This window comes from Podarcis cretensis, assembly GCF_951804945.1.
Source record: "Podarcis cretensis genome assembly, chromosome: 10".
Lineage (NCBI taxonomy): Eukaryota > Metazoa > Chordata > Lepidosauria > Squamata > Lacertidae > Podarcis > Podarcis cretensis.
In genome coordinates, this window is record NC_137179.1 from 9,213,622 (window position 1) to 9,233,745 (window position 20,124).

Genomic DNA, 20,124 nt, shown 5'->3' on the forward strand with positions numbered 1-20,124 from the left:
TTTGCAGATGGGGCAGTGTTTTGTGCCCCTGTCTTTCTGCTGAGTGGTACTACATGAACGCGCCCTGCTGCCTGCAGGGGGTCTGTCCTTCCCTCGCAAGCTCTGGTCCCCTTTCGCTTCCACTTAAGCAGCAGACCACAGTTCACCTTAACCAGACAAACCTTGCATTACTGTTAAAGCCGAGAGCGAGAGAATTGAAGCACAGAAAGGGAAGCATGTCAGGTTCATTTCGTACTAAACTGTGGTTTGGTGTTACGCCTGAACCAAGCAAGATTAATCAGGAAATTGGAAACAGCGGAGTGGGAAATGGGCCTATTTCAGAACTGCTGCAGCTTAGAATAATAGAATTGTAGAATTGGAAGGGACCCTGATGGTTATCTAGTCCACCCCCTGCAATGCAGAAATCCCGGCTAAAGCCCCTGAGTGGCTGGGAAACTCAGCCAGATGGGCGGGGTATAAATAATAAATTATTATTATTATTATTATCCCTGACCGATGGCCACCCAACCTCTGCATAAAAACCTCCAAGGAAGGAGAGCCCACAGCCCCCTGTCAAACAGCTCTTACTGTCAGAAAGTTATTCCTGGTGTTCAGTTGAAATCTCCTTTCTTGTAACTTGAAGCCACTGGTTTGAGTCCTTCCCTCCAGAGCAGGAGAAAACAAGCTTCTTCCCTCTTCCATATTGAATTGAAATTGAAATTCTTTATTGTCACTTGTGCAACTTGCATACAGTGAGATTACACGGGCACCCCCCCACCCAGCTCTCTTAGTCTTAATTCCCCTTGTTTACTGACGCACACCCACCAACCCAAAAGTCAGTTGCCCTGTTGTTATCTTTTCATTTAGCAGCCTAACAGCCCATGGATAGAAGCTGTTCTTTACCCTGTTGGTGCGACTAATCCTGCTTCTATGTCTTCTGCCCGAGGGCAGGAGATCAAGAAAGCGCCGGCCAGGGTGTGAATCATCCCTGAGAATTTTCCTCACTCTCCTGAGGCAACGTTCTTCCATGATGTCATCCAGCCAATTCACGGGACAGCCCATAATACCTTGTGCTTTATTCACCACCCTCTGCAGGCACTTCCTATCAGTTGATGTCAAACCAGCGTACCACACCGTGATGCAGTATGAAAGGACACTTTCTATTGTGGACCAGTAGAAGGAGATCATCAAATGTTGATCGACATCGTTTTTCCGCAATACTCGGAGGAGAGGGAGTCTCTGTTGGGCTTTCTTAACCACCTGGGTTGTATTTATTTTCCACCGTTGAGATATTTGAAGATAGCTATCATATCTCCTGCTGCCTCCTCTTTTCCAAGCTAAACATACCCAGCTCTTTCAACAGTTTCTCATAAGTTCAGGTTTCCAGACCCTTGATCATCTTGGTTACCCTCCTCTGCACACATTCCAGCTTGTCAACATCCTTCTTAAATTGTGATGTCCAGAACTGGACACAGTAGTCCAGGTGTGGTCTGACCAAGGCAGAATAGAGTGGAACTATTACTTCCCTTGACCTGCGCACTATAGACTTCTGCTGACATAAGGCTAGTACACCAATGGTTCATCTATTTTCTTTAGCCCCAAGTGACATTTTATTTCTGGGCTGATATATGTCCGTGCTCCCCTGAAAAAGGCAGTTCTGCATTTTGCTTTGGAGCAAAGATTCTGAAAACTGGAGGGGTTTTCCCCCCCTACTCACACTCATATCCCAGGATAGTGACAAAATTCCTGCTTAGCTATGACCTCTTGTGTCTTCTTGTCATGCCCAGTTGAAGAGCTCCAGTATTCCTCCAGCCTCTTCCTCTCCTAATCACTTTAGAAGGCAAGATCACATTATGATCTTCCTAGAAGAGAATACAGTAATAATAATAAAAATCCCATAAGGAAATTAAAATGCACTCTCACTAATGAATTAGGGAAGTGAGATGGCGGCAGCTTTGCGTTCAGAGCCAGAAATCTGCCTGCATTTTTATTGGAAGCCAATTAAATAAATTGTCCGGGTCTGCAATAGTAAGGATTCCTTGGATTGTGAGTATTTGGAGAGATTTATACAGATGCAGTAGGCAGCCTTATAACCAAATGTACCAAACCTGCTGTTCTCCAGGTATTTTGAACCACAACTCATTCATCCCACCTGGCATGGCTGGAGGCACTAGGTGAAGGCTGTACTATATATATATATATATTATTTTAACATTTATTTTAACATATATATTATATTTAACAATGTGATCCATTGTTTTGTCCCCAAAAAACCCATTTTAACGATACAGGTAGGTAGCCGTGTTGGTCTGTCGTAGTCGAAACACGAAAACTCATACCAAGAACAAACTTAGTTGGTCTCTAAGGTGCTACTGGAAGGATTTTTTTAAAAAAATTGTTTCCATTTAACGAATTAGAAGAAATGAAGCTAACTGAGCACATTTGCTTACATTTTACATAGTTTTCCCTGTTTCAGGGACAAAACACCATGCAGGGTACTGAGGAACATTTTCTGGCTTTACAGAAGGTTACCTTGTGCTTCCTACATCATGCTGATAATATCCGAACCTGGAAGACCACGTGGGAAGGGCCAGCAATGTGGTCACTTAACTACACCAGAGTTCACCCCCCCGGGGATAAGAAAGGCATGTTCTGTGCAGAAGCACTTGTGTGCAGAGGGTTGGCAAATAGCTCTTCAGATGGGGTGCTGCGTGCACAATAAAGTCCAGCTTCTGCGATGTTTCCTTTTGCTTTTACAATATCTCTCCCAGGGAATCAGAACTGTGTAGAGTTGGAAGAGACCCCGAGGATCATCTAGTCCAACCCCCTGCAGGAATCTTCGGTGCATCTTGAACCCATGACCCTAAGATTAAAGAGTCTCAAGTGGTTTGGGAAAATACACCAGGAACAAGGGGGAAAGAAATACTGACATCAGGATCTGCTGCCCCGGTAGATCCTGCTGCCTGAGGTGGTTGCCTCATCTTGCCTCATGGGTGGGCCGGAACTGGGTAAGGCTATCCAATGGTTAGTAGCCACGTTGGCTATGCCCTGCAACCACTGTTGGATGCAGAAGGCTTCTGAATTCTAGTTGCTGGGAATTGCAATTCGGGACAATGGGCTCAGGTCCTGCTGGTGGGCTTCCCTTGATAACCTAGTTAGTCATTGTGAGAATAGGATGCTGGACAAGACAGGCCTTTGTCCTGATCCACATTGGAAGACCGACCTTGGCTCTCAGTACGTTTCCAAGCACAATTCAATGTGTTGCTGCTGACCTTTAAGGCCCTAAAACAGTCTCAGCCCAGTACAGTGGTACCTTGGGTTACAGACGCTTCAGGTTACAGACTCTGCTAACCCAGAAATAGTACCTCGGGTTAAGCACTTTACCTCAGAATGAGAACAGAAATTGTGTGGCGGTGGCGACAGTGGGAAGCCCCATTAGCTGAAGTGGTACCTCAGGTTAAGGACAGTTTCAGGTTAAGAACGGACCCCCAGAACAAATTAAGTTCTTAACCCGAGGTACCACTGTATACCTGAAGGAGCGTCGCCACCCCCATTGTTCTGCCCGGACACTGAGGTCCAGCTCTGTGGGCCTTCTGGCGGTTCCCTCATTGTGAGAAGCCAAGTTACAGGGAACCAGGCAGAGGGCCTTCTCGGTTGTGGCACCTATCCTCTAGAACACCCATCAAATGTCAAGGAGTTAAAAAACTATGCAACTTTCAGACGCCATCTGAAGGCAGCCCTGTATAGGGAAGTTTTTAATGTTTTCTTATGTTTCTGTATAAATACGCTGGAAGCCGCCCAGAGTGGCTGGGCCGACCTAGTCAGATGGATGGGGGTACAGTGGGACCTCGGGTTACAGACGCTTCAGGTTACAGGCTAACCCAGAAATAGTACCTCAGGTTAAGAACTTTGCTTCAGTATGAGAACAGAAATCGTGCTCTGGCGGCACGGCAGCAGCAGGAGGCCCCATTAGCTAAAGTGGTACCTCAGGTTAAGAACAGTTTCAGGTTAAGAAGGTACCTCCGGAACGAATTAAGTTCTTAACCCGAGGTACCACTGAATTTATTATTATTATTCAGCAGCCAGGCTCTTCTAATGCCCTTATTTTGAGTTGATTTATTATATATTTGAAATATAATATAAATGAATCCCAAAGTGGCTCACAGACAATAAAAAATAATAACATGCTAGTACTTAATGGAACATCACAAATACAGCCTGAACCATGCAGAATAGTCAACAAATCACCCCCGAAACAATGACAATCTATAAAACTCTGTGAACAGAGCAATAGTTGAAAAATACAGTGGTACCTCGGGTTACATATGCTTCGGGTTACAGACTCCGCTAACCCAGAAATATTACCTTGGGTTAAGAACTTTGCTTCAGGATGAGAACAGAAATCACGGCGGCATCAGGAGGCCCCATTAGCTAAAGTGGTGCTTCAGGTTAAGAAGAGACCACCGGAACGAATTAAGTATTTAACCCGAGGTACCACTGTAACCGGTTGTCTTTGTCCATGGAGTTTTCTTGGCAGGGATACTGGAGTGGCTTGCCGGTTCCTCCTCCAGGTGGATCACGTTTGGTCAAAACTCTCCACTATGACCTGTTCATCTTGGGTGCCCTGCTCGGCATAGTTCATAGCTTCTCTGAGTTCTTCAAGCCCCTTCACCACGGCAAGGCAGTGATCCATGAAGGGGAACCGGTTACAGTGGTACCTCGGGTTAAATACTTAATTCGTTCCGGTGGTCTCTTCTTAACCTGAAGCACCACTTTAGCTAATGGGGCCTTCTGCTGCCGCCGTGATTTCTGTTCTCATCCTGAAGCAAAGTTCTTAACCCAAGGTAATATTTCTGGGTTAGCGGAGTCTGTAACCTGAAGCATATGTAACCCGAGGTACCACTGTATTTTTCAACTATTGCTCTGTTCACAGAGTTTTATAGATTGTCATTGTTTCGGGGGTGAATTGTTGACTATTCTGCATGGTTCAGGCTGTATTTGTGATGTTCCATTAAGTACTAGCATGTTATTATTTTTTATTGTCTGTGAGCCACTTTGGGATTCATTTATATTGACAGCAGCCACGAAATTAAAAGACCCCTGCTTCTTGGGAGAAGGGCAATGACAGGCCTAGACAGCATCTTGAGAAGTAGAGACATCACCTTGCCAACAAAGGTCCGTATAGTTAAAGCTATGGTTTTCTCAGTAGTGATGTATGGAAGTGAGAGCTGGACCATAAAGAAGGCTGATCGCCGAAGAATTGATGCTTTTGAATTATGGTGCTGGAGGAGACTCTTGAGAGTCCCATGGACTGCAAGAAGATCAAACCTATCCATTCTGAAGGAAATCAGCCCTGAGTGCTCACTGGAAGGACAGATTGTGAAGCTGAGGCTCCAGTACTTTGGCCACCTCATGAGAAGAGAAGACTCCCTGGAGAAGACCCTCATGTTGGGAAAGATGGAGGGCACAAGGAGAAGGGGGCGACAGAGGATGAGATGGTTGGATAGTGTTTTCGAGGTTACCAGCATGAGTCTGACCAAGCTGCGGGGGGCAGTGGAGGACAGGAGTGCCTGGCGTTCTCTGGTCCATGGGGTCACGAAGAGTCGGACACGACTAAACGACTAAACAACAACAACAACACCACTGTAACCCAAGCAACACAAAGCAAAAGTCATTATTATTATTATTTTATTAGAGAAATGCCATAATCTCAAATGCTTGGTCCTCGCTCCCTTTGCAAATGTTTTCTGAGCCCATCGCTGACGCCTGAATGCTGTCTTGGCGAGCTCGGGGCCAGCTTTGCATCTCAGCAAACTGCAGGGCTGGGAGGCGAAGGGTTAAGCGGCGCTCTGCGGGCTGCATCCTGCAAACGCGGCTTCCTCCTTTTGCAAATCGAAGGTGGTGACGCTGCCGAGAGGAATTGGCCAAATTTGTCCGTTTCCTTCCTTATTGCACCAATTTCCAGGCACCGAGGCAGAGAGAGAGCTGGAAGCCCCGGGATAAGCGAGACCCTGCAGTTAGAGAACCAGCTGCTTTGCCCACGTCTAACTTTCTGCAAGAGGGGGGCTAAAGCACCATCTGCAGCGATGCCCTTCCGGAAAGGTAAGCGCTTTAGGGTGTTGTTCGTTGCTCCTCTCTCATCTTCAAGGCGGAGCTTCCTGGTCCAGGCCTCCGAGGAGGAGACGGGTGGGCTTGATCGCTTTCGGTTTTGCCTTGCAGCCAGAGTCGAGGTGCTAAAGGCTCCGCTTGCTTATCTCGGATCAGCTGCAATTTGTACCTTGACACTCAGGTCAAGGGTTTGGATTCTCGCCCAGGTGGTTAATCTGCACCTGGGCTGCACCACGTTAGGCTCCAGGTACGGAGGGGGCGAGTGTGCCACGTGACTTGCATGGTAACCCCCACCCGTTGCAGGGATGATTCCCTGCACGTAGAAAAGTAGAACCTCAGGAATCAGCCCAAAGTATACCTTCGCTCCCTGACAGGTGGGATTTCGAATGCATTTTTCATCATCTACAGTATTTCATGAAATGTGTGTGACCCCTGATTCTGGTGTGTGTGTGTGTGTGTGTGTGTGTGTGTAAACAACAACTTAAAGCTGCTTGCAAAAAAAGAAAATAAAAAGAAAATAAAGTGATGGAGGCAAAATTAACCATAATATAAAACTTTAAGACAGTTAAAACAAGAGTTGACAATTCTGTTAGTTTGATTCTATGAAGTGGTGTAGTCCAAAGTGGAGGTTTGTCACTGAAAGCTAGGTCTTTGTTGAATAAGGATTATCCCTGTTTGACTACTGGTTTTCTGTGCTTGTAATGGCTGCTTGCTGTCAATGAAGGTTCTTCCCTTTTCTTAAGAGATGATTGGGTATGGTGGATGTAGCACAACCTGTTTTTCATTCTGGATTTATGTTGTTGCGGCCTGACCTGGGACCTGCAGGTGTAGGGTGGCTCATAAACTTGATAATAAATTTGATGGTGATGGGACTGCACAACCCAGCCCTGTGTCCTATTGTCCACATGGCATCTGAAGCGGCTCACAGCACATGCGTGTGGGGCGCACGTGGCTGCAATGCACATTGAAGGGCGTGTCATGAGAACCCCTCTACTGGCTTGCAGGATGTTATCGGCTGGTGTTCCTTTTGCTGAAGCATTTCCCCATATGGATTTGCTCCGTTTCAGAAGCCCAAGAGGGTTTTAGCCCCTGGCGCATGATCTATGGACCAATTTTCCGAGTGGCTTCTGAATCATACATGAGAAACTATCACTCTTGGGTGGGGTGGAGGTACATGATATCCCATTGAGTCCTCGTAGCCAAGAACACGTTGCAAACCGCTCTTGGGGCCGTCACTTATGCTGCAACCCGGATATCCAATGAAATAACAAATTTAAGGTCATGTGTATATATATATAACCTAGGCGTCCCCCTATATATATATATATATATATATATATATATGGGGACACCTAGGACTTGCTGATCAGAAGGTCAGCGGTTCGAATCCCTGCGACGGGGTGAGCTCCCGTTGCTCGGTCCCTGCTCCTGCCAACCTAGCAGTTTGAAAGCACACCAAAAAGTGCAAGTAGATAAATAGGAACACGTTGCAAACCGCTCTTGGGGCCGTCACTTATGCTGCAACCCAGATATCCAATGAAATAACAAATTTAAGGTCATAAATATATATATGACCTAGGCGTCCCCCTATATATATATATATATATATATAGGGGGACGCCTAGGACTTGCTGATCAGAAGGTTGGCGGTTCGAATCCCCGCGATGGGGTGAGCTCCCGTTGCTTGGTCCCTGCTCCTGCCAACCTAGCAGTTCGAAAGCACACCAAAAAGTGCAAGTAGATAAATAGGTACCGCTCCAGCCGGAAGCTAAACGGCGTTTCCGTGTGCTGCTCTGGTGCGCCAGAAGTAGCTTAGTCACGCTGGCCACATGACCTGAAGCTGTACGCCGGCTCCCTCGGCCAGTAAAGCGAGATGAGCACTGCAACCCCAGAGTCGGCCGCGACTGGACCTAATGGTCAGGGGTCCCTTTTTTAATATATATATATGTAATAAATGTTCATAAATGTACGAAGCAAACACGCACATAAATATATAAACCACATGTCTGAAGCAGCACAGGAAAACAGCCCGGAAACCGTTTTGACTCCCAAACTGACCAAATGATTTCACTGCAAGGTCAAGGAAAATGGAAAAGCCTCCCCATTGTCTTTTCCTTCACAAATCCTGTCTTAAGGGTATGTCTGTGTATGAATAGGGTGAGCCTGTGACCTGGCTCAGGAACTATTTATCATTACAAAAGACTGGCGAGGCTCCCCAGGGTATCCAATCAAGTAAGCATTAACAGGTAACCTGCCAGACAGGAGGTAAACAACGCACTCAGATTTCTGTTGTAGACCGCCCTTTCTGTGATGTAGGTGTGATGTGTCTGGGGGGTGGTTTTGAGCTACACCCCTTCTGTGTTGTACTGTATGTATGATGTTTCTGGGGGTGGTCTTGGACTCCAGGGCGGACAATTTAAAATGTTTATATAAGGGCGGGCATACCTGGGTTCTGGGTCCTCCTCCTTTCCTGCGTGTGAGGGGAGCACCCTGTTGCAACAGATCTATAAAGATCAGGCTTACGAGCTGCTTTGCTTCTCAACATTCTCTGGTTGGCCTCTGTTCTTTTCTCCGACCAATGGAGAACCTGCAAAGGACTCTATAAGGGCTCTTGTGTCCCCCCATAAGAGAATAAGGGCAGATTTTCGTTTATTACACCAACCAAGGCTATTCTAAAATGTTCCAATCTAGTATGTAACTGCAAGTGGAATATCATGGACTGGTTGGATGCAGAGGAACCAACTGGGGGTTAACCCCCAAGGCAAGAAGGCTCAGAGCCTGGGCAGTGGTGGTGGAACAACAATGAGTGGTGAATGGGAGAAGACTTGGAGGAGGAGATGTCAAGGCTTGTTGTTGTTGTTTAGTCGTTTAGTCGTGTCCGCCTCTAAGTGACCCCATGGACCAGAGCACGCCAGGCACTCCTGTCTTCCACTGCCTCCCGCAGTTTGGTCAAACTCATGCTGGTAGCTTCGAGAACACTGTCCAACCATCTCGTCCTCTGTGGTCCCCTTCTCCTTGTGCCCTCCATCTTTTCCAACATCAGGGTCTTTTCCAGGGAGTCTCTTTTTCTCATGATGTGGCCAAAGTCCTGGAGCCTCAGCTTCAGGATCTGTCCTTCCAGTGAGCACTCAGGGCTGATTTCCTTAAGAATGGATAGGTTTGATCTTCTTGCAGTCCATGGGACTCTGAAGAGTCTCCTTCAGCACCAGAATTCAAAAGCATCCATTCTTCAGCGATCAGCCTTCTTTATGGTCCAGCTCACTTCCATACATCACTACTGGGAAAACCTTAGCTTTAACTATACGGACCTTTGTTGGCAAGGTGATGTCTCTGGTGATGTCAAGGCTTAGTGAGCCAGGAGACAAGGCCAAGAGGCAGAAATGAGTCTGGCTGGTGAGTAGCCGCAGATGTCTCCCCCTCCTGCTGCAACAAGCTCTCCTGTCCGCTTGTCTCCCAGAACCAAGAGAGGCCTGAAAAGGGTGGATGAGAAGTTAGCCTCACGCCGGCGCAGTCTCAGATTGCTTGGGGGAAAACCCTGGAGAAGAGGGGACTTGGGCAGCTCTGGGGAGGCAGGGACCTTCAGTCTCAGCAACTGCTTCATGGGGGCAAGACCTGCTGGAGATCAGTTTCTGTGCTCATTAGGCCTGACACCCCTGTGCAGATCCTGTTTTTGCTAATAAAGAATTAATTCCAATTTGCTCAGTGTGATTTACTGCTGGTTCCCTGCTGTCATGGAAGCTGGTCTATAAGGACAAACAAGGTACAGTTTCACCAACTCTATTGAGTTTTATTTATTTATTTATTAATGTTCTTACATCGGTAAACATTATCATATTATGTTTCAAGGCTTATTATACTATAATTTTCAGCATGTATACAAAGTTTATATACAAAGTTTATACAGTGGTACCTCAGGTTACATACGCTTCAGGTTACAGACTCCGCTAACCCAGAAATATTACCTCGGGTTAAGAACTTTGCTTCAGGATGAGAACAGAAATCGTGCCCCGGCGGCGCGGCGGCAGCAGGGGGCCCCATTAGCTAAAGTGGTGCTTCAGGTTAAGAACGGACCTCCGGAACGAATTAAGTACTTAACCCGAGGTACCACTGTATACCTAAAGAAAAAGAAAAGGACAAAAAACTATTCCAAAATCATATATGTACCAACACTTTGGACTTCCTATCTATCCCGTTGTATATTCCTTTTTTACATTTGAATATACTCTTATTATTGTATATTTCTTTACATTTTGTCTAATACATTCCTATATCAATATGTACCCTTGGTCTTATTTCTCAACTCAGTCTCTCTCTGCAACGTCAATCGAATGCTAGCATCGATAGCAAACCTTTACTGTATTTTTGAACATGCATCTTATATCTATCCCACTTTCCCACAAAATTTTGTTTTGAATTGCCTCTCAGGCTATTTGTCAACCATTTCAGCATTCAGCTGAAATTTGCCATTTCAGCAAATTCTTGTACAGTGGTGCCTCGCAAGACGAAATTAATCCGTTCCGTGAGGCTCTTCGTATAGCGGTTTTTTCATCTTGCGAAGCAAGCCCATTGACAGTTTAGCGGATTAGCGCTATTAGCGGTTTAGCGGCTTTTAGCGGATCAGCTGATAAGCGGCTTAGGGCTTAAGAAAAGGGGGGGGGAAGGGAAAAACCCCCGCAGGAACTCGCAAGACATTTTCGTCTTGCAAAGCAAGCCCATAGGGAAATTCGTTTTGCGAAGCGCCTCCAAAACGGAAAACCCTTTCGTCTAGCGGGTTTTCCGTCTTGCGAGGCGTTCGTCTTGCGGCGCACCAATGTAGCTTGTTATGCCAATCCATTATTGTTCCCACCAACACTCAGTGCGCCTCCTGTCAGCCCTCTCCTGCTGTCGCCCAACCAACTCCCCACCCAACCTCTCCATTTCAAACCGGGTGGGGACCTCATATACAATCTGACTTTGGCGCATGCCTCCGTGATGACACCAGTTGCGATTGCGAACTGCGCCTGAGGCTGCTGCATGAGATGAGAATTACTATCCGAGGGAAAGTACAACGGACCCGAGGAATACCTGAGCTACCCCGTAGGCCTGTTTCTGTGTGCAATTCGAAGTGGGGAATGTGGAGTCACCTTTGGTGGAATGTATTTTTCCGCAACCTGAATTGTGAAAACCAGAATTTCCTCTGGGAAAAGAACAGGGGGTTTCGTTTACGTAGCTGGAATTAGGAAAGTTTTTATTGTGTTTGTATGTGTGTCTATGGCGTGAGCTTCCATATCGGTTGTGTTGGGAAAGGAGGAACTACTGCTGGAAAGCCTGAATTCCCTTTGATGGTATAATTTTTTGGGGGAAATCATGTTACCTGAAGGCAAGAAGTACATGTCACGCAGTACAAGCAAGAATTGTTTAAGCTGGAGCATTGTCCGTATAGCCGAAGGTCATAGAACAATAACCATGTTTAAACAACACAGAGAACAGAGGAAACTGATTATACTGCATACTTGATAAGAATGTATTTTGACTATTTGATTTGTGATAATACTGCTTCAAAATCCATAAGGAGAAAGCGGAGGTAAAATTATTGGGCAGGAAAGCCCTTCAGAAATTGTGTGCAAGAATTATAAGGCCCTGAGGCAAGCAATTTTTAATTTTAAACCTTGTTTCCCCCACCCCACTTAGGAATAACGAACTTGCCAATGTTAATGGAAGTACAAATCATTAAGGTTTTTGGACTCAGGGAACTGAAAGAATCTTTAAGAGCTCTGACTTCAAAAATACCAGTTTAGCTAAACAAAACTGCTGATACTTTGGGGTTGGTTCTCAGGCTGCAATCTGAACCCAACTTTACCTGGAAGTAAGTTCCATTGACTTCAATAGGACTTACTTCTGAGTAGACATGGTTAGGATTGTGCTGTTTTTGGCTGAGGCACTGAGGATGGAATATAATACAAGAGGGGGAAAACAGCTTTCACAGACTTGGCCTCAAGGACAAAGCAGAAATACAACCCTAATAACCTAGATGACAAAGCAGAAATATAACCGGAATAACTCAAGAGCTACCAAAACAAGACATAAAACAGACGGTATTCTCCACAAAGCTCCTAGAGTCATGTAAGCAGAAAATGATTCTGATTTCAGATGCTAAGGAGGGATTGACATTTACAGATCTACAAAATGACTCTGAAGGAAGGAGCTCAGAAGAACGGCAAATACCCAGCATGTTTCCGGAGGGTTCAGAACCAGTCAGTCAGTCCTGTGAGATAAATCCAGGTAGCATCTAAAGCCAGCCACCTGGCACACCTGCCCCACTTTAGTCAACAAAACCACCTGTTTGTGTGAGGCCTGTGTGTGTAACATTTAGTGTGTGGACTCTCAGACGCAGTGTTAGAAACTCAGATTTATGCGCTAGGCACCAAATGGCTCCTTAAACGAAGGTTGCAGTCGCCAGAACAGAAAGTCTACTTGCCATTTTGTGAAAAGTCTTATTTTTCAAATGATGGACTGACTGCGATTCCTGCTCAGTTAAACATCGAGCCAGTTCTGATGACAACCTTGAGCTAGGTTAAAAGCCCTGAGAACGTCAAGAAGAAAAGTCACTTGATCCAGGGACATTCCACAGATATACAGTCATACCTCGGGTTACGGACGCGCCGAAACCCGTAAGTACCGGAACGGGTTACTTCTGGGTTTCAGCGCTCTCGCATGCACAGGAGCACTAAATCGCGCTTTGCGCATGCGCAGAAACGCCGAATTGCAACCCGCGCATGTGCAGATGTGGCGCTGTGGGTTGCGAACACTGCTGGTTGCGAACGTGCCTCATGCACGGATCACGTTCGCAACCCGAGTGTCCACTGTATTGGCCTCTTTTCCCCAGTGGTGACACATGGACCATTGATAACCTAAGAACAACCTTCACAACTGTGAGCAGGGCAGTGGGACGGGGTAAGCGAAGACAAGCGACAACAATTAATTATAACGTCGCCCACTGCTCCTGCTGGGGCTGCACAGAGAAAGCAATTTGGTGCCAGAAATTCATCCCAATTGTACAGATAAAAATATAACTGATATGTATTAGTGTGTGAAAACAGTCAAGATCCAAGGATCCCCAGGGATGCAAATCCAGAGGGTGGAGATGTGAGACACCCAGGCATCTTCACTTGGTTGCAAGTGGCCGATAGGTGCTTTAGTGGAGAATTCTGCATGGCAGCGGGTTGGACTAGATGACCCTCGGGGTCCCCTCCAACGCTACAGTTCTATGATTCATTCTTCACCTGCCGGCCAACATAAAGGTAAAGGGTAAAGGTACCCCTGACCATTAGGTCCAGTTGTGGCCGACTCTGGGGTTGCAGCACTCAAATCGCTTTATTGGCCGAGGGAGCTGGTGTACAGCTTCTGGGTCATGTGGCCATCATGACTAAGCCGCTTCTGGCGAACCAGAGCAGCACACGGAAATGCTGTTTACCTTCCCGCTGGAGCAGTACCTATTTATCTACTTGCACTTTGACGTGCTTCCAAACTGCTAGGTTGGCAGGAGCAGGGACCGAGCAACGGGAGCTCACCCCGTCGCGGGGATTCGAACCGCCGACCTTCGGATCGGCAAGCCCTAGGCGCCACCCGCGTCCCTGCCTGCCAACTTACTTACTGCCAATTTGATGGAGGGGGGTTGACTCTGCCTGTCTTCGGCCATGGCTGTCAATGTTTCCCTTTTTGTAAAGGGAAATTCCCTTCTTTCGAATAGAATTCCTTGCAAGAAAAGGGGAAAGTTGACAGCTATGGTCTTTGGCTCTGCCCCAACCTACTGCTGGTCTCCCTGCTTTCCCCCCTACCAATTCCAGAGGGTACCAGCCATCGCTTAGCATAGCATCTTATTTTCCTGTATCAGTTGCTGGACCATACATGGGGAACCTTTGAGCCTCCAGACATTGCTGAACCACAGCTCCCATCACCCCCAGCCATTGACCATGCCTGTGGGCTGATGGGAGCTGTAGTTCATCAACATCTGGAGGGCCAAAGGTTCCCCATTCAGGACCGAAAGGGCCCTGCTCTCCCTTGACTTTGGAGAGCTTTGTTGCTTAGATAATGTGCACATAAGAAGCTAATTCTCTTTTATCTTTTTCTTTCCCCTCCTCTTCCACCTTTGAGTGCCACCGCCAGCTATTACTGGAACTTGCTTTTATCTAAATCTAGCCGTGCATCTGATGACTCAGGATGCCTGGATTTCCCATTTCTGGACAGGATCCAGTCACGTTGACGGGAAGATCACACTGCTTTAAGAGCAAGCTGGTGTAGCTTCCCATGTGCCTTGTTCTTGCAGAGACTCAGTCACTCGCGTGTTCACATGCATTTTCAGCAGAAACATATAAAGTGATTTGCTCCTGATCGTCAACATTTTGCAGAGTTCTGTCCACCCCCCCCAAATTAAAGTGTGCTGTCTCCTTCTGATTACACCCTTACTGACCCTCCTGCATGAGTAATATTATTATTAATAATAATACCCTGCCCATCTGGCTGGGTTTCCCCAGCCACTCTGGGCAGCTCCCAACAGAATATTAAAAACACCAAACAGTAAAAACCTCCCTAAACAAGGCTGCCTTCAGATGTCTTCTAAAAGTCAGATAGTTGTTTATTTCCTTGACATCTGACGGGAGGGCATTCCACAGGGTGGGTGCCACTACCGAGAAGGCTCTCTGCCTGGTTCCCTGTAACTTCGCTTTCCGCAGTGAGGGAACTGCCAGAAAACCCTCAGAGCTGGACCTCAGTGTCCGGGCAGAATGATGGGGGTGGAGACGCTCCTTCAGATATACTGGACCAAGGCCGTTTAGGGCTTTAAAGGTCAGCACCAACACTTTGAATTGTGCTCAGAAACGTACTGGGAGCCAATGTAGGTCTTTCAGCACCGGTGTTATGTGGCCTTGGCGGCCGCTCCCAGTCACCAGCCTAGCTGCCGCATTCTGGATAGCACTGACTAGTCTGATCCTAACCATTCCTCCCCAAACTGCCCACCGTACATAATGCTGCCTGGAAACCAGTAAGACCAGGGGTACGCAACCTTAGGCCCATGGGCCACAAGCAGCCCATGGGGGTTGTTTAACCAGTCTACGAGCCCCCCCCCAACCGAGCTGCCTGCTCGGCAAGTCCCCACGCTGCACTAAACCAGTACGGTGCGGGGACTCGTTTCTGCGGTGCCGGAAATCACATCTGTGCAGACACAAATGCCAGAAATTGCATCTGCACAGATGCAGATGCCAGAAATCGCTCACATGCACTCACTCACAATCCGGCCCATGGAAGGATCTCTGCTGGAGTGAACCAGCCCAGGTGAGGTAAACCTTACCGACCCCTGAGTAAGACGGTGTTTTATTTAGAGTGAAAACTAGAGGTGGCTCTTGGAAATAACCATGCACAGTGGAAAATCACAGCAGTGCAGATGGATCATCTCTGCCCCAGGTCTTGAGGAGATGTTTCTCAATCTTTATAAGGGCTGGCCCTATCATTGGCTGCCCTAGGCTGCTGGGTATTGGGTGTGCCAAAGGGGCATCAAATCACTAGTTACTAGCTGTATTGTTATTGTGTGTGTGTGTGTGTGTGTGTGTGTATAACCTTGCCAACAAAGGTCCGTATAGTTAAAGCTATGGTTTTCCCAGTAGTGATGTATGGAAGTGAGAGCTGGACCATAAAGAAGGTTGATCGCCGAAGAATTGATGCTTTTGAATTCTGGTGCTGGAGGAGACTCTTGAGAGTCCCATGGGCTGCAAGAAGATCAAACCTATCCATTCTTAAAGAAATCAGCCCTGAGTGCTCACTGGAAGGACAGATCCTGAAGCTGAGGCTCCAAGACTTTGGCCACCTCATGAGAAGAAAAGACTCCCCGGAAAAGACCCTGATGCTGGGAAAGATGGAGGGCACAAGGAGAAGGGGACGACAAAGGACGAGATGGTTGGACAGTGTTCTCGAAGCTACCAGCATGAGTTTCACCAAACTGCGGGAGGCAGTGGAAGACAGGAGTGCCTGGCGTGCTCTGGTCCATGGGGTCACGAAGAGCCGGACACGACTAAACGACTAAACAACAACATATATATATATTCCCAGGGAGTCTCAGTTGCTTAAACGGCTTGGCCAGCCTTGACCCTTGTGCACCTTGACTTGGGAAGCGAGAACACCATGTTGTTGTTCCGCCTCGTCCGGCAAAATATATTGGGCCAGCTCCGGCCGGAGCAGCTTAGATCCATTTCACACAGACAGGTTGTGCCTGATGACCTGCTCACAGTTCAAAACCCAGTGGCTTTCTCTCTCACACACCTTTCGGCCTCCTTCAGAGCAGCAAGCAAGTTCTGGGTTCCAGCACTGGAATTTTGCAATTGCTCTGTTAAAAGCAGGGCCCTGGGTCAAAGTTTTCTGAATCCCCTGTCCCAAATGCCCCATTTGCTCATCCTCTCTTTGTCCCTGTTTGTGGGATGCCCTCCTTTGTGAGGTGTGTCTGTCTCCTCCATTGCCTGCATTCAGCAACACTTTTATTCTTTTTTCTTTTTATCCTGCTCAGTTGGGCATCTGTTGACTGAAAGATACCATTCTTGACTACCTTGAAATTTATTAGCTGCAAGAGTGCTGGATTGTTCTTTCTGTTTTCAGATGTTTTGAATGCGTTTCAATTTTATTGCTTGGTTGGTGGCGTCTTCTTCTGGCGTAAGGGCAGTATATAAATTTAATAAACTTTAAATGAATGAATTTTGATCCGATAATGCATCTGTTTTACTTGCGTGTCCTCTGCTCTGTGGACTTATTTCAAGGGAGTGCCTGCTTCGTTCCTTATACAGTGTTGCCTCGGGTTACATACGCTTCAGGTTACAGACTTCGCTAACCCAGAAATAGTGCTTCAGGTTAAGAATTTTGCTTCAGGATAAGAACAGAAACCGCGCTCCCGCTGCACAGCAGCAGCAGGAGGCCTCATTAGCTACAGTGGTGCTTCAGGTTAAGAACAGTTTCAGATTAAGAATGGACCTCCGGAATGAATTAAGTACTTAACCCGAGGTACCACTGTACTTGTTTACAGTCATACCTCGGGTTACAGACGCTTCAGGTTGCGTTTTTTTGGGTTACGGGCGCGCCAAAACCTGGAAGTACCGGAACAGGTTACTTCCGGGTTTCAGTGGTCGCACATGCGCAGAAGTGCTAAATCACCCTTTGCGCATGCGCAGAAGCACTGAATCGCAACCCGCACGTGCGCAGATGTGCCGCTGTGGGTTGCGAATGCTCTGGGTTGTGAACTTGCATCCTGCACAGATCATGTTTGCAACCCAAGTGTCCACTGTATTTCCATAGATCTAAAATGCTTAACGAAAAAGCGATGCGGTAGTCCTAAACAATTGGTGGTACCCGCAAATTGAGGTTCCATTCTTATGGGCTTCCATTACCTGCCCCACGGATTATGCACTCGAAACTCAGAATAGTTACTTTTTAAATTGGGGAGGAGCTGCTTTGATGAGGTGGGATATCATCCCCTCCAACATTTCTCCTATTAAAATAGGAACGTCCTATGGAAAAGTCCTTGGGGCGCGGGTGGCGCTGTGGGTTAAACCACAGAGCCTAGGACTTGCCGATCAGAAGGTCGGTGGTTTGAATCCCTGTGACAGGGTGCGCTCCCGTTGCTCGGTCCCTGCTCCTGCCAACCTAGCAGTTCGAAAGCATGTCACGTGCAAGTAGATAAATAGGTACCGCTCCAGCGGGAAGGTAAACGGCGTTTCCGTGCACTGCTTTGGTTTGCCAGAAGCAGCTTTGTCATGCTGGCCACATGACCTGGAAGCTGTACGTCGGCTCCCTCGGCCAATAAAGCGAGATGAGTGCTGCAACCCCAGAGTCGTCCACGGCTGGACTTAACGGTCAGGGGTCCCTTTACCTTTTATGGAAAAGTGGGACATTCGGAGATCAAATCAGAAACCGGGATGGCTGTAAATCCGGGACTGTCCCTGGAAAATAGGAACACTTGAGAGGGTCTGAGATATTGATGCAACAAAGCAAATTCTTATTCCTGGGATTTGGAGCAGAGTGTTCTGCTTCTAAGAAACCTTTGGCTTCAGCAAGAGTTCCCTTGCCAGAAATGTGTTTATGAAACTGCAAATACCTTGAGACAGGAGGAGGTGTGTGTTTATATGCGTGTGTGTGTGTTTCTGTATGTGTGTATCTGTTTTTGCATTTGGCAGGGCCGTGGCACGAGGAGGCTGGCATAGTATCCCTGGGAACATTCTCCCTACTGCCTTCGCTGGAGGAGGAGAGAGAGTACAGTCCCTTTTGCTAGGGAGGTATAAACAGCTTATTGGAGAGCGCAGCTGGCACGACTGCTATCTCAGCAGCCGGGGTGGTTGTGCACGCTCCTTCCACGTGTCCAGGAGCAGGAAGTCTACGTCTTCCTCTCTCTGCACTGCCTGAACTTTCTGTAACCGAGCTCCCGCAGCAAGGCTTGGGCATGTGAAAGAGGCATGCGTGCGCATTGTTGCCTGCAGCCCTGTTCACATGCTATCTCCATGCAGCAGCCGTTTCCAAGAAGCCTGAGGAACAGGCAAGCCCGATAAACAAGCAGCCCCCGAGTCCACTCCCCGGTGTTTTTCTGCTCTGAGTTTCACCGAGAGCCAAGAGCAAACATATCTTTCAAGCCTCCCTCACCCCCGCTTCAAGCTCAGACAATTACACAACATTGCAGAACATCCAGGGAAGTACCTTTTACTGGTTGGAGGTTTTTTGTTGGGGTGGAAAGCATTGGCATGCAGTAAATATTTTTCATAAATACGCTCAGGGTGGTTTCCTAGAAAAACGGGTTGAGAACTAGCTGTTTTGTTTTGATTTTGCAGGCTTTGCAACATGCTTGTGGTTAACAGATGTATAAGAAAGGAAGCTATCCTTCTGGATCAGGCCAGTGGCCTTATTTTCCAGGGACAGTCCCGGATTTACAGAAGCCGTCCCGGTTTCTGATTTGATCCTGGGATGTCCCACTTTTCCTTAGGACATCTCATTTTCATCGGAGAAATGTTGGAGGGCATGGAGTTATGCAAACCTTGAGCCAAGGATATACAGTGGTACCTCTGGTTGCGAACGGGATCCGTTCTGGAGGCCTGTTAGCAACATGAGAAGCCTGCAACCGGAAGCGCCGTATCTGTGCAGGTGCGTGGTGCGATTTGGCGCTTGTGCGCATGTGTGAAGCGCGATTTAGCGTTTCTGCGCATGCACGAGGGGCGAAACCCAGAAGTAACCTTTCCGGTACTTCCGGGTTGCCGTGGGACGCAACCTGAAAAAACGTAAGATGAAGCAAACGTAACATGAGTAAGTAACTATACAGTGGTACCTTGGGTTACAGATGCTTCAGGTTACAGACTCTGCTAACCCAGAAATAGTACCTTGAGTTAAGAACATTGCTTCAGGATGAGAACAGAAATTGCATGGCGGCAGCGGGAGGCCCCGTTAGCCAAAATGGTACCTCAGGTTAAGAACAGTTTCAGGTTAAGAACGGACCTCCGGAACGAATCAATTTCTTAACCCGAGGTACCACTGTACAACCTTTAGAAGACACCTGAAGGCAGCCCTGTATAGGGAAGTTGCTTAATGTTTTTATATATGATGGAAGCCACCCAGAGTAGCTGGGGCGGCCCAGTCAGATGGGTGGGGTAGTACTAGTAAGGAACAGGACGTCTCTATTTTCATCAGGGAATTATTTTGGAGGGTATTTGGGGTTTGCAGCAACTGGTATTCAGGAGCACTACTCTCTCCAACTGGGGAAGGGGACCATAGCCATCATGGCGGGCAGCCATTGATAGACTTCTTCTCCATGAATATGGCTAATCCTCTTTGAGTGCCGTCATTGTGCCCATCACGAAGTTGCATAGTTTAACTATGTGCTGCGTGAAGAAGGACTTTATTGGCTCTGTCTCCAATCTCCCTGCATTCAGCTTTGTTGGATGCCCACAAGTAATAATAATAATAATAATAATAATAATAATAATTATTATTTATACCCCACCCATTAAACATATATAATTTTTTAATTAAATTTTTCTAATT

The 20,124-nt window shown here is 47.2% G+C and overlaps 1 protein-coding gene across 1 annotated transcript in view; it reads left to right on the forward strand.

Annotated features, from left to right (window-relative positions):
• Nucleotides 1–5,762: 5,762 nt before the first annotated feature.
• The window catches only part of PFKFB3 (6-phosphofructo-2-kinase/fructose-2,6-biphosphatase 3), a 75,230-nt gene continuing 60,868 nt past the window's right edge, over nucleotides 5,763–20,124 (forward strand). The window contains exon 1 of the mRNA XM_079992601.1: nucleotides 5,763–6,081. Within this exon, the coding sequence (XP_079848727.1) occupies nucleotides 6,066–6,081 (16 nt within the window). The 5' untranslated portion in view covers nucleotides 5,763–6,065. The remainder of the gene's footprint in view (nucleotides 6,082–20,124) is intronic.